Raw genomic sequence first — 16,089 nt, 5'->3', positions numbered from 1 at the left:
ATAAATTTGGACTAACAAATTTTTATTAAAAACCTGGATTGTGTTTTGTGTTGTTACCGCAGAGATCAGCCCCTCAAACCAAAAAAAATACAGCCCAGACTATGTTGTAATACATACATCATTAGCTTATCCAAATTCGGTAAACACCTGTCTATGCGTGTGGGTGTCAATCAATGACAAACAAATTTAATTCCAATCAACCTTTTTTCCTTCCTTATAGCACACATAATTCATAATAAGTATTATGTATTTATTTTTCATTTCGATTTCGTCGTCTGCGTATGTAGATGTTATGTTAAAATATGAACGTCTTAACGCACATGACTGTTAGACATACGCCGCCCAGGTGTATAAAATAAATCTTGAATTTGTTGCATTTCAAAATGAAACCTGAACTAATTTCCTACATGCTGCGATCGCATTTGGTACAATGTTTTATTTTTTTCTTTCAAAAATGCGTAGGCATTTCGAGCTGGGAGAAAAAGATACATTCCCTTACTTACATACATATATGTATTTATAAACATATATTATGGGTTGGCTTCTCTTATAATTTACGTACTACAGATCGCAGAAAAGGAACTCAGAAAGAAATAACGAGATGTTTTCTCTCGTTAATGAACTTCAATTAAATCCGAAAGTGAAACTTTCAGTGTGAAATTGTATAAATTGGCAATTTTATTAGCATAAAAGACAGACGCTTATATTTTTGCTGATTACTTTCTAATTAAGCTCTTCAGGTCTGAATATATCGTACGTACGTGAATACGAAATCTGCCCAACCACAAAAAGGCCTTGGACAACAAAAACGTTTCCAAGTATCGATTCGGTAATCAAAAACCAAGAGAGCCGTTAACTTCCAAAAGATTTTACTTTCCCAACCAAAACAAAATCCCAAAAATTATAAAATATTTTGAACATAAAAGGAAAAGGGTCGAATCACAGAAAAAACGACTGATCATGAAAAGTAGAGTACCCAATGCGTAAAGGTCACTCGAGATATGTGAAAATTGCTCGCATATCCAGAATGTGGATAAAACCTTCAACACTTTCAGTGGAAAAAGTGCTTGCTCTGCCATACAATCCTCGCTCGACCCCATATATTTTCTCCCCCCTTACGCCGCCCTCACGATGCAATCAATGAAAAGATGGTGATAGCAATGCTGGAAGGGAAGAAAAAAATATATGGGATCACTTTACATAAGATCAATGATTTCGATCATGCAGACAACATGCAATCATTGACGATCATGGCAGCATGACCACGTTACCCTTTGTATTGAATATATTGGGTTCACCTTTACACTGTTTTACCTTTACCTCCGTTCAACAGCTTTACCGCATGGACGGAGGACCTTAAGCCAATTCTTGATCTTTTTGGCGGCGGATCAATTTACGCTACTTACCGCACGATTCGCACGTAAACCATACAAACATATTTACTTATAACCGAGAAGGAAAGTCCGAGATTAAAGTACAAATCCGTGACGATGAATGGAAAATGGATTACTCCAATATAAGCATTCTACGGACATCGTCAACTAAGTTTAATGGGCTTCGGATTTTCGGTAAGATCAGTCTCAACTTTTAAGCAGCAATTATATGTGAATAGTTATTACCGCATTTTTTTAAGGAAAATGTTAGGTAAATGAGAAAAGACTCCTTCGAGAATAATGTCAAGGCAAAATCTGTCAGAACAATTTTCATGATATTGTAATCATTTGAATTTTAACAAATGCCTTTAATAGGCATTGCTTAAATGTAAATCGGCATTTTCAATTCTTTTCAATTTTATAAACATTACTTAATTACCCTATTCTGAATACAATACATCCCCTCATTAACAATCTATGTAGCAACTCGAATGCCTCTTTCTTTGCTGTCCTGATAGATGCGGCTAATTATAACACTTCACTTTGCTCTAGTAGCCCCTGTAATAGTTATTGTTAAGTCTACTTCAATTACACTATAACGGTTTGTCCAAACACTTAAGTCAGCAAAGTCAATGCTTCAATTTTTTGGTTGGCTTATCCTAAAAAGTTTAAAGGCACATTATGAGTACTTAATCGAAACGTGTGAACCAGCAGCATTCTGCCTGGTAAATGCCCGTGGATAGACAAAGTCTTATTTAAGCTAACCTTTATTCCATTTTATGTCGCCAAGATAGGATTGCAATTACCTAAATATTGGATATTGTTAGATGCACGGAAACACGCTTTACTATCTGCCTAAGGAACTACATCGAATATGTGCAAAGCTCCAGTAAATTAGTAAACACTAATATGAAACTTTTGCCGGAATGCATATATAACGCATCTGCAATTGATTGAATTCTTTAATTCTTTTCATTCGTGGAGATGGAAATTTAAAAAAAAGCTGCTACAGTTAGGCATTCGCACCCACCAAAACACTATCACTAAACGCTACTATTATTAACGAAGTTTAAATTAAATTTACTTTATCCTTAAATATAATGGAATGTTTCACATTAAAATGAACAGTCTCACATACTGAATACATAAACAATACAAGCTACATGCAAATGGAACCGTCATGTCGTGAATCCAAATTTATGCATATAAAAAAAACCACAAAGACACTACCTAGACCATCGAGCTTCCGGTTTTTAACTTACTTATTGCATAGATTCGTTAATTTCCAAGGAAAGGAGAAAACTTCACTTCTCCAACATTTGATCATTTGATCTGTTTCACACAAAACCTTAAAAACATCGCATCCCATCTACTTAATCAAAGTTTTCTGAAAACAACTTCTTTCATTTGCTTGAACTTGCTTAAATTTGTTTTATAAATATTCAAACTCATTATTTTTACCAATTTACATAGTTTAATTTCTGTTCTGGAAAAAACAGGCTTGCCTAAAAGTCTTCTGTAATGAAATGATTCTATAATTGCGATAGAAGCACGAATTCTCTTTTCATGGCAGACAGCCAACTGGATTTTCTTTGTTTTTATTTACTGATTGGATATTAGGATCTTTTTAGAATCTCATAATAGCCTCCACCATTTTTCTTAAAATTTAAAAAAATCAGCCTCCGCATTCTCGATTAGTAAAATATTGGCATAATGGATAGCATTCGCAAATGCCCCACAATGCTCTCCCCACAATAGTGTAACATTGACCACCATAATCATGGCTCCATATGATTACACCTTCAAAATTATTGTAATTTTATGAAGAAGAAATTTACTCTCCAATTGCCCAAAAGGTAGTTTATAACCCAGCCTCAATCCAAAATTTCCTTACAGTGAACATAAATATCTGAATGTAGACACTATAAATACATTTGGCAAAAACTTTCATATCAAAACGTACTATAAACTTCTACAACATTACTCCGCCCGTCGTTCAAACGGAAGTTACATTTGATGCTGCAATAACGATTATTCTCTGTGAAATCTAACAATTGCAATAATCTGCATGGCATCAGATAAAATCATGTTATTTTATGCTGTAAAATAATCGTTTCTTCGATGTAGATTCCATATTTTCTCTCGTCTGCAAGTATCCACATTGCTCACTGTAATTGTACCGCTGCTTCATATCGGCCGTGTCTATGTTCAAGTACGCTTAGAGGTTCGATTTAGACCAAACGCAGCATTCTAGGAAAGGCCTACAAGCATACGATAGTCCATTCATCACGTGTTAGATAATCATTAACAATTTTATCCGGTACATTAAAAGATAAAACATGTCAATTTTGTTTATTGATGTTCTTTTCCTTCGCCGTCGATGAGGATAAATGTTATGTTGAACTTCTTTTTGTTTGCCTTCATAGAGTAAAATAGAATGCAAAAGAAAGAGGAAACCCCATTAAAAAAGAAATCCTCCTCGAATCTCTTGAGGATATGAATTGGAAGATCTTTTTTAATAGATTGCATGTCATTCTGTAATGTGAATTTTAGCCTTTTAGCAAATTCTTTGAAGTTCACACTCTCGCTTATTACAACATATTTCATGATAGCTGTGTAATTCGTCTGCAAAGCATCGCAGTTCAAATAAAAGATCTTAGTTATTGTCACCTTCCACTTTTTCTGTAAGTTTCCTCTTAAGTTATGGAAAGACTTTCTTAAAACCAAAACTTTATGAGCACTATTAAATCTCTTAAATTTCTTTTCTCATAAACAATATCATCCTTTTGCAATTCTACGGTTATTTATATCGTTTCGGAAGCGTTGACTAGAAAATAACTCTCCCTTGATTGTGCATAAATTTATGCTAGCTATTCAAAAGGGTTTGGCAGCAATGTTTGCAAGGAGAAAAGATCATGACGATGTTGATGATAATGATGATTGGAGATGATTTCCATATACGGCTGAATGCATGTAATCTGCGCCAGCGCATAATCGTGTCTATGAAATATCCATCTTCCTTTGATGATGAAGTACAGATGCGGGCCTTCGAAAGTCCCGCTCATTCACCTGTTCTGACTGGATTACGTCTTTACCTCTGACCAATGATTTAAATTATGAAAATGTACACAGTAAATTAACGTACAGCCTTTCTGAAAATTAAAATTGTCGATTATAATAACAAACTCAACGTGTAGGATGTGTTTAATGAAAAGAAAATCAAATACATTCAAAGGAGTCGACTATCTTCGTATATTTTATTCCAACAGAACAATAAATAGCTCCGTAAGTATCGTCAGAGGTCACAGTGGGATGCATTAACATTTCAAATAAATTTCTATTGTATCCAAGTGATTGTTTATAGCCAACGATTCATTTGAACATCTTATGGTTACCGATACTACATAGAGAGTTTGTGTGCGTTGCATACCTGGCTCTAACACAAATCTCTCTAAGTATCTAACATCGATTTAAATTTCGTTTTATGTATGTAGTTGGTTCAATTTCTTTGATCTTGTGGCGCACATAAAAGCTTAAACATTCATCCATTTAGGATTTACCGGGATGTGTGGTGTTTCATCCCACTAATGTAGGGGCTTCATTCATAATTTATCTAAAAAGACTGCCTGAAGGGATGAGATTGTACATGTGCAGTGTTTTCATTTGATTACCTAGCATATAATTTATATTGAGTCTTCTGTTGAATGCATCACTAGGAAATGAAAGAAATATTGAAAATGGATATTAATAAGACTCATGTTAATCAGTAACTGCCCATCACGGTGAAATGTCTTCGCAATTAAAGATTTTAACCAATTAAACGGCAGTTAAGAAATGAATAAATGATTGAATGAAGCGTCACCGCAACTGAAATTCTGAAATTCTTCTTAAATATCTCCCACTAAACCTTATACTGGACTTAAATAAATAACTGAATAACTCACAACTTAAAGTTAATAGTATTCAACAGTAATGCAACCAATCCAAAAGACGATAAATGGGACATTCCAAAGAAAAGTTGGTGATATTTTACAGTTAAAATGTAGTAGTCTGTGTCAACCGCAAACCTCGCATAAAAATCTACTGCTGGGCATAGTCCTTTTCTTTTGGTTGTTTGATTGGTTGGGCACAATGGTCCCGATGACAAGCACAAGTAATTAACATCAGTCATATTGTATACAAATGCAAAATACAGGCAGACAAACCAAACAATTAAATCTACTGAATTCCTCCTTTTTCGCGAACGATAATCGTGCCATGAGCTGATTTAAAAATTGCCTTACTTTTGTCGAACCCGGAGCTAAACGCTAACGAGACAGATTCGATTGTCCAATTAATTAGGTCCCGGTGAGAAACGTGGATTGGTACCCACGATGGAGCACAAAACCTGGGAAACGCCTGCTGAACCAACACCAATAGCTCTACTGCCAAACCCTATCTACATCTCTACGTGGTGACCACTGGGAGCTGCTTCTTAACGAAGTGCTGCAGACGGAGAAGGATGAAGGCGAGTCCCCCACGCCTAAAAACGGGACAAATTGTACCAACTGGTCCTACAGGTTGGGGGTTGGGTAGGACTGACAACCCCACACGGGAAACAACTTGTTACGAAATCACAATAGGAGTCTCGGACTGGACGAACCCGGCACACAACGACGAACCCATTATATTATACTGGCCATTCATATGAATTTTGATACAAATCCTTATTACCCCATTCAATCCAGTCCATCAATAAACAAAAGAAGCAAATTCGAAGAGAAGTTTCCCTTATTGACTTAAATTTTTTTTTAAATCACAAATACTGTATTTCGGATATCAACTGTTTATTGATATGATAATGCAAGAGTAAATAGAACACTTTATTAACCGTCTTTCAATTTCCCTTAAACAGTTTTACTAGTAATAGAGTGAACAAGGGTAAATATCATCTGCGCACTTATTCGTGAGAATAATATTGGCCAAATTCATTTCTATTAGGGCTCTAAAATAACAATAATTTGTATTGTAACACGAATTACAGATCCCTGAATGTTTGGAGTTCTATATCAGGACGAATTACACACCCCTGAATGTTTGGAGTTCTATATCATTGGGGCTGTGATTTCGATACGTTCTACTATTCTCAATTTATTAGGCTATTCCAGATTCAATGGCGGTTGAAAATGAAGAAATTTGCGGATTGAAAAAGCACCGAACATCAAGAGAATCGGGCTCAACCCTTGGTTTAATTCACATACTTCTGAGACGAGCTTTTTTACTTCTCGATTATTTTAAAAAAGGGCATGGTTTCTATCTATTTAACTGGAAGAACTACCATGCTGTATACAATACACACTTATTTGATAAGGTGTTAATAATGTCGTCGTTACCACACAGGGCATACATAAGTACTTGACTAAATCGATAGTTGATATTTTGACTATAACATTACTCGATACAACAAGGTAATTGCGGACAATTTATAGTGACACCGGCAAAATTTGACATTGGATAGGTCTGATCCAGCATTCGTTTTCCCAGGCCAAACATTTCAATTAGGCAAGCCCAGAATTGTAACTAAATCCGTACACTGCAGGAGGTGTTCCTACATGCAAGAACTATATATGTATATGCAAACGTTATGCAATTTCAAAGAAATAACCTCAGTTTATACAAACTATGTGACAAACATGAATTTGCTTTTAGTTCATACGTGCGTTTATTGTAAGCAAAATAACAGATGGTCGTCAGGGAAATAATTTATATGCCAACTTTCCTTTTAATTATAATCGAAAATCATTCCTGCACACGTGCACTAAATGGCATCTAATAAATATTAGCCCCACCGTTGGATATACTTTTTCCAAAACGCATTTCTTTACGTGCACTTTTTCGTATTTGACTATTTGCGCACAGATTATTTAGAAACTTTACCTTTTCACTTTTTTAAGTGGCAAATGTGCAGATATTTCATTTGCAATATGTTAGACATCACTTGGCCAATATTCATTTGCACATGAACATGATTACGACTATGTAGCTTTGACATGCGATTTGATAAAGTCATTTATAGGCTGCCATGGAAAGCCATATTAGACAGTGAGCGAAAATTGACACCGTGGGTAATATAACGGAGTCGGTAATATCTCAACGAGATATACTCGTATTCTGTTTGTCAACTAGTCCAGAAAATTTAACACTGAAATGACATACCAGCAACATTTTCATCCTTTCATAGCAGGATCCAAAAAGTTTTTGATATCTCTGTACAGACAGCATGAGTTTCCAAATCGGCAGATGGAAAGGCATCATTAAAACTGGAAGCATGTTATCTTCACACCGGAAAGACTGAATTTTCGATAAAACTCAGCATATAATGCAAGATAATGGAATTTCAGGGAAGGAAATGCCCTAGACACTCATAATTTCTCGTACGGAGTGAACCTTATAATATGAATGGCTATGGCTGCAGAATAAACGTGCATGTGATGTTGACGATGCCCACGCAACATTGCAATTGCATGATAAGTGGCTCAAAAGATCACACGAAATGAGAAACAGCAACATCCAATTCGTGCAAAAGTCCATCAATGTGTGTATGTATAACAAGAGGTAACCTATCTGCGCAACAATGCAGGAAACGTTACAAGGTCTAGGATGTAGTTGACAGGAGCACATATAGGGCTAGACGAGAGACATCTACAACCACCTCATCATTATGTTATATGACAATCTGCATATGCAACATGCATATATTGCGCGCTCATGCGAACAACATTTTAACACGTTATTTAATCTGTTTTACATTTCGCGATCTACGATATTGAAGGCTACAAGTTTGTACCAAGATTCGAGCATCTTTGCATTGGTTCTATTTATCTTTCTATCTTGCATTGATTGGATTGAACCTTTAGAGTAAGTCATTTCAGAGATGAAATGTAGGCGCATATCAATGTCAACAGTTTTATTGCGGATCCAAGGTTTTTCCGATACAACACGACAGAATGAGCTTATCGAAAACGTATGCCCACTTTGGACATTGCTGGGTGTAAGTTCTGTTAATGGCATCTCGTGTGGATGTAGTGTGTAATGGCGCATATAAGTGTTAATCTTATGAAACCCATCGCTTGCTAGAAACCTGAAAAATTAGGTCAACCGTCTTACTATTGATATTTACAGCAAAGAAGATTATGAATCGGTTCTTATCAGGATAGGGTAACTTAGAGACGACGTCTTGTAAGTTGAAAATTAAAAGGTAGATTATTGAATAAAATACCCTGATGGCCTAGTAATAGAAATCCGGCAAATAATATATACATATAGCTAAAAATTAAAAAGCAACCATTCTGGAAAAAAGCATTAGCCAGTTCCTCTTTCTAGAATTTCTTCATAAATCTGCATATTTATTTCATATTTAATTGTCACAAATAGAAAAACATTCTTTCAACATTTTTAACGTGTTCATTCCTTCGCACATAGGGAGCCGAACGTAAAACACGCGATGAAGAGCGACGTGCAGCGAAACGAAAAATGACCGCAACAGGACGAAAAAAGTTAGATGAACTCTACCATCCAGCAGCCGATCGTTCTGAATTTTACACAATGCAAGATCTTAATAAACCACCTGTACTTTTTTCACCTGCCGAAGATCTTGACAAGGTATGTTATCAATCCCATTCAAAGTAATATTTTGACGAGCCGAGAAAAATTAACACTTAGCTTTCTGGAATGGAACTACAGAATTTCTATGATCATGAGACTGCATCATTAACTGGAACGCCGGACGGCCTTAAAGGTACATCACCTTTCCTGATGCATGGTCAAAAGCCTACTACGCCTACGTTGAAATTCCACAATCATTTTCCGCCTGACATACAGACGTGAGTAAAAATCGTACCGAATTTTAGGAAAACATTTCAAATTTTATATAAAATATACTAACGTTTGCTCTTACTTCAAAAATATAGTGACAAAAAAGATCACATCCTGGATCAGGCACTTGTACCTGGAACCATGTCAGATTTTGGCCCATCGCTGAAACGATCACGAATGACTCCACCGTTGAATGAAAGAGTAATGCTCTACGTGCGACAAGAAAACGAAGATGTTTATACACCCCTCCATGTGGTACCGCCCACGACAATGGGCCTGCTGAATGCGGTAAGTTCTGATTTGTATTACTCAACCTTTTTTCCAAATTTTCCAATGCACAGTTTTTGTCAACTTCGAAAGAAAATCGTTTGAACTTATTCTCTATCGTTCATTTCATATAATTTAAATTTACCAAAATAAGAAACTATCAACGTCCCATAGAATTTTTAATTAAGATTATCTAAATACAACATTTTATCATTGTCAAAATGAACCCTTTGATAAAGATACCAGCTTATATGTTTTCCGAAACTGCTGGACATTTTCAAGTTTCTTGCTTCAATTCTAGATGCTATGCAAAATTCTGTAGATATTGTCAGATGCTATCCATGCCGAATTTTAATCCCCAGTACTGCATGTGATTTCTTTCACATTACCCCACCCCTCCACCTTTGAATCCACAACTATTCTTAAAGCCAGAAACACATGGAGAGAGTAAGATAACTGGTGTTTTTACCATCATAGCGTCGGACCTTTCCAAACAATTTCATCTTCATCCAAAATTCTTTTGTTATCCCAATCCATCCACCAAGTTGTTGGTGTTGGTATTTGGGCAGTGCAGTTCGCACTGCTGTGATATTAGCAAAACTTACGGTCATGCTAGCATATAGCAGATTGTCGTTGAAAGCATATAAAAGACGGGAGTAAAGTGAGCCTACCGAATTGGTCAAGTGAGAGTAACTAGGGGGAAATGATTTTATGAACCCAAGTGCATATGGTTTTGGCTCTCTGTCACTTCTTTGCATCGTACAATCATAATCCGCAATGATTAATTATTCCTGTCCAATATTTTTTAAGGTTTTGTGGAAAATCGTTTCACTGTGAACTGTTTGTCTGTCTGCCATTCGTGCTGAATGGAATTTGGTAAACATGGACATCGCCTCCCAACCTCCCCCTACATGGAGTGGCATGGAATTATGTGAAAGGTTGTGAAAAGTTTCCTACAAGTCCTGTCATTAGTAACAAACTTATAACATATCAAAGTTATTGTAACATAGTAGCAGAACGACTGACCAAACGGACATTTTTGCATTTAATTGATCTGACAATATAGCGAGAGATGTAAGACTGATAATTAACCTTTTCCCGATGAACGTATATAGCTTTGAAAGATTCGATTTAGTACCTGAATGGCCACCGAAGGCGTAGAAAAATTAGTTACTATTCATTACTACTATTGGGGATGGAATACACTTTCCCATTCGTTGCTCTTCCATCTATCATATACACAGGAATATCCTTCAGAATGCGAATACTCGATTTGACTCTATCCATCATCTAATAACGGGCTATGTTTCTACCAACAGAGTTCGAATACTCACACACCTCCTATGGCAACTTTCTTCTTTGTAAAAAGATTAAAAATGGGGAATTCTCTCTCAGTTGTTTATAATTAAATTGAAACATCAATATTAAATCAAGCCCAGAAATATGATGAATGTATAAATATTCACCCGTGTAATATGTTACAAGCAGAATATCGCTGTTAATACTTCAGAAAATGTTTTTCTCCTTTTTCTGTTTATCTATCAATAGATTGGAAAACGTGCCGCACCATCAACAATTTAATTATTACATCTCATGATTGATTTAATTATTTCTTGCATAGTACATACGTGTAATCACCTCGATAATAACTGCGATTAACCTCTGCATACCCATACATACATATGTACATGTCGGTGCATTCATGTCTATGCATCTCTCTCTGCTAACGAGACTTATTTAATGGAATTTATTTCGGACTATAAATCTTTCATTAATGTAATCACAAATAGCAATATAGATGTGATACTGTAATTGAGGTACGATGTATGTTATCCCGGTAATCAACACGTAACCTCATTTTAAGGATTCAATTTTAACGGCATATCAGAAATGTTCCCTTAATTAAATTATGCTTTCAGTAAACGATTGTACTCAGTACTAAAATTACTCGGGTTCAATTCAAGAACGACTATAACACTTTCCCATAAAAATCTTCATGGCCTGAAGTCAACACGATGATATTACAGGTATTATACTTGCTATAATATTTAAAGCCCCACACAAATTCATAGATGGATTCAAAGCAATAAAAACTTGACATTATAGACAGATTATATCCTAGTAGTAGCCATGTTTCATAATTTCAGTTTCAAGGGTAAGATTTGTCATAATGGCTGTAATTATCTTATTACACTGCTACTTCATCACTAATACAGTAAAGTCGTAAATTCTTACAAATGTGATAAAACTAACGATATTCAAGCGTTCGAGCTACTGGTCTTCATAAAATAAGCTTGGGATCCAATAAATGAAAACTTGATAATGTTAGATATCACATCTGTTGTGTAAGAATTACTCTAAGTGGACGCTGTGAAAGGGCTGGCTAGTCGTCGTGGTTTAAAGGAAACTCTTTTACAGTCAATTTGATTAAAAAGGACGTTTATCACATTACGTATTTAGCATTCAACAAAAAGCCCAAAACGACGCTTGTTGTAATTGTTACTTAGTCATCTAGCCCACCTTGTAGCTCTTTATACGAGGGGCGCTGCAGGCTCGAATCCCCTCCTTCCTCCACAAAAGACAGAGCTTTCAATCTCTTAGCGAACATTGCGTCTCTCTATTCCAGATTCTCTGAAATGAATATGATTGGTAGAAAAATTATAAATGTGATTTGTAAAGGAAAACGATATGCTGTTCTGAAAAAAACATGCTATGCTTTCACCCCACTCTTTCTCTATAGTTGATCCTCCAGGTAAAATCATCATCATCAACGAGGCAACAACCAGTGCTCGCTCTAGACCGCCCTAATAAGGATAGTAATCTCGGGCGAGTGCAATGCTGACCATATTGCCTCCTATGGGATATTCTAATCCTGTAGTGTACCGTTACGGTCTTGAATGAATGCTCTGACACACTTCAAAGCCCTGATCCAATTGAATTGTTGCGAAAAATCGTCAATTGTTATTAGTAAAAAAATCCCAAGGAATACAGAAGTAGGTTTGACCCTACAGTGGTACGTTACGAGCTGAATAGTTTTGTAAGCTGGAATAGACTGTGTTGGCTGCCATCAACCATGTGCGTTATCATAGCTGTGATCGGTTGTGAACCGCTATAAGCTAAATCGATGAAGCCTCTTTTTTAAGCTAAAACTCATCTAATGCTTTTATTATACAAATACGGGTAGTTACCTTTCGTTTGAGAGTCCCACAAGAGTTGATAATTATTTTCAAAAGTTACGTTTAACAGTTTCCCCTCAATCCATGAAAATTAACCATATCCTTTTCATTGAGCCATACGACATTTTCTACAGCAACGACAAAATTCCAACAAATTTCGATTCTTCGAAAATAATTGTTTCATACGTACATTCAAGTTCTTCTTTTCCTTCCTGCTAACTTCTCCAAACAGAAGAACTAACAGCAGGCTAGCAGAGGTCTAAACTATTTAATCTAAATCTAAATTTCACACAGCACTCCTTTGAAACACGTTCGATATCCAACTAATAAATTAATGCCGAAAAACTCACTCTCATATTTGTCGAGTATCGTCTACTCCTTCAACTGTTGTCCCATTCAGAAACAAGGTCGTTAAAGACTTGATCTGGATGCAGTCGCGAGGCTTTAAAATCACCATCTAGTGTAACCAGCCACCTTTGCTTCGATTGACCTTTTGACCTTTGCACAAACTACGTGACCATATCGAAGATATGGCTCTCTTGGAAATTTTTCCCGATCATGCAACACCATATCGATCGCGAATATTCGGATCCTGATGATAGAAAATTTTCCCCACCAACACGTGTAAATAAAGTTCCGAACATGGTTGACGTGTAGAGTGAATCTGTTAGCCAAGTAATCTTGAAATGAACAACTAGTTTCCGAAATACTAAATTACGGTAATAGAATAAAAGTTATGAGAAAAATAGGCGAAACTGAAAGTTTGGAGCTTTACACATGAAAAGCGAGTACAAGGCAGCATGAAGAACGTCACGGACAGCAAGAATAATATTGGTGGCAAGATGCAACTTTGGCGAACTCCGCTTTGAACCTCAACTATCTCTGAGATTTTGCACCGATACAGCACATAATTTTTTGCGCCATCATACGTCACTCTGATAATAACTAGTCGTTTCTCCAGAAGGCTGCCTCCCCCCTCCACTGTCGAAACCCATCTCGACATCGATAAAGAGCAAGTGGAGCCAAGATCTAAACTCCGTGCACTGCTCAAAAATTATCTGCCAGGTGTTGATGTGACCAATGCAGGAGAATCCAGAGCGGAAACTAGCCTGCTCTGTTTCGATCAAGCCTTCATGAGTTTCAGAATTATTTTAGTTGTTATCTTTGCGACGGCAGAGAGCACGCAGATGTCCCTCCAATTGGGGCATCCCACTTTTTACACTCCCTCGAAAAGTCTAAGATTCTCAGGATTTCCATATGTTTCTGCTTCACTGTGTACAATGTATATTCATTGAGTATATCCGACTATTCATTTCAATGTTATATTACGATTTCACGCCACCCATTATAACTTTTTGACAATTGTACAATTTCCACCAAACTATCTAATTTGTACCATGTTCCCTACTATAGCCTAAATTATTGCAAAATTTGATGGTTTTAGGTTGAAGTTAAGGGATGGTTTGCAGTAAATTCACAAAATATCGTAATATACTACTATTAATAATATTTGGCCACATACAGGGCTAGATGCCAGGCATCATCATGATTTATTTCATCATCAAGATTTTTCATTTAATACCCCACGTGGCTATGTTCGGTCTAAAAACAAACTTACAACCCCTCTAAACTCAATCTAGGGTAATGTCTTTTGCCGCTTGTATGCCGCTCAATTGGTATAAATATTTCTGAGAAGAGTGCTTTTGAGACAGATAAACGGTGGGAGTGAGAGTGAACCGATTTCAAGAAAGGTCTGTTTCCAACAAATCCTTTAAAAAAAGATATTCCTTGTAACGGACTCTAGAAATTTTCTTGTATTTTTTCAAAGTTTCGAGAACTGCAATTGATTGGTACGCTGGCTCTTTGAAAAAAAAATGTTATTAATACGAAATATAGATTTTGATGCGAATACAGTTTTTCAATAGCATTCATCCCTTAATCTCAAGTTAAGAAAAATGACTGGGTATTTTTTTCATAAAAAGTGGAGTCATCCACGAAGTAATATTATTTTCAGAGCAAAGTATTAAATGAGTAACACAATAGCATCTGGAATATTCGCTTGGGATGGCATCAATATTCTTTTCACTCTTCTTACCTCAACTTATACATTCAATTAAAAAAGCACTGTTACTCAGTTCCGTAAAATTGATTGCATTTATCATTATAGCAATTTATTACAAACAAAAATATTCTTCTTTTATTTTCCCTCTCGCATTCTTTTTCATTCCATTTTTTGAATGTCAATTAATTTCCGACGTTTATTGTTTGATTGGTTTTATTGTCTGCCACGCTTTTTCGCCATGTATCATTTTTATTATACTTTCAATGGTATTTTGCACGTCACTGCGATTTATTTATGGTATCTGTCATTCATATTTTTTATAGCATTATTTGAGACTTTTAGGATAAATCCTTCTAGAAAGCTTTCCACATTTATAAAAGTAATTTGCTTGGTATATATCGAAAACATACGTACAAGTAATAAAAGCAAGATTATGTAGGAAAATAAATATAATCAAGATATTTGAAGGTCGAAGTGTTAATATTTCAATTTCTAAATTTATGCAAATTCAAATTAGGTTCAGAAGCCTGACATTTCTCAAAGTATGTATTAAGAAAATAAAAATTAAAAAACTAAGAGGTAAGTTTTTTTGGCGTCTCCTAAAGGAGGAAGTTAATAGCCACGAAAATACAACGTTTAATTTCCATCCTACGCAAGCATTTATTTCCTATAATTGCTGCCAGCAATACTTTGGTGATTTTCACTGTATTAATTAGCCACACTTTGCTGGATAACATCAAACTATATAATCTTTGGATGATGTTTTGAGGCCAACTTTTTCGTAATTAAAAACAAAATTTATTCATCGTTCCAAAAGTACTGACTGTGTGTGCTATTATGAATGTTTATACGATTATTTTTCTTTTTTAGGACTTTGGGAATTTACGCCCATGATTGTATCAAAACCTTGATAATATAATATCACTCAAGCTGTTATTAGGTAGTGAGCTTATAGCTCGCAAAACGTTATTTTTGCGTTTGAACAAAATGTTGCAACTAATTATGCGCGTATGTGTTATAACTTAACTACAACTCATTGTAGCTATGATCAAAACTTATCAAGCTTAACTTTAGCATAACATAATTTAAAACGCTAACCATCAGACAGATACCATAAATAATATCCTTCACTTTACATTTTCATTCATCTTACTCCTGTTATCAATTAATCGTAATTTTGTGTTATGGTTGACTAATACCAACGGCGATATTAAAATCGGAACACACGAAAAATTTTCTTAACAATTAGACCCACTACTTAATGCTAAAACTGGGCAATGCTAAAGAGTTTGCTTTATACCACGAAAAAGCAGACGACTGCTTGCTTCGCACTACAATTACAATAATAATTTCAACA

At 35.6% G+C, this 16,089-nt stretch overlaps 1 protein-coding gene and 1 long non-coding RNA gene across 4 annotated transcripts in view; one reads left to right on the top strand and one right to left on the bottom strand.

The window, feature by feature from the left end:
• LOC119661675 (protein grainyhead) overlaps positions 1-16,089 on the top strand; it is a 421,106-nt gene that overhangs the window by 400,864 nt on the left and 4,153 nt on the right. For 2 of the 3 annotated variants that reach the window (XM_038071114.1, XM_038071112.1), the window contains exons 14-16: positions 8,835-9,014; positions 9,075-9,235; positions 9,323-9,515. In XM_038071114.1, coding sequence (XP_037927042.1) covers positions 8,835-9,014; positions 9,075-9,235; positions 9,323-9,515 — 534 coding nt within the window. The remainder of the gene's footprint in view (positions 1-8,834; positions 9,015-9,074; positions 9,236-9,322; positions 9,516-16,089) is intronic. The other variant, XM_038071113.1, reaches the window with a different exon arrangement.
• On the bottom strand, positions 11,917-15,268 carry LOC119661679. Its single transcript, XR_005250608.1, has 2 exons — positions 14,766-15,268; positions 11,917-12,125 (listed from the first exon to the last, which is right to left on the bottom strand). It is a non-coding gene; the product is annotated as an uncharacterized LOC119661679 (long non-coding RNA).

Source organism: Hermetia illucens, chromosome 1 (assembly GCF_905115235.1).
Source record: "Hermetia illucens chromosome 1, iHerIll2.2.curated.20191125, whole genome shotgun sequence".
In the NCBI taxonomy this organism is placed as follows: Eukaryota; Metazoa; Arthropoda; class Insecta; order Diptera; family Stratiomyidae; genus Hermetia; species Hermetia illucens.
This window is presented reverse-complemented; position numbering and strand designations above follow the sequence as displayed.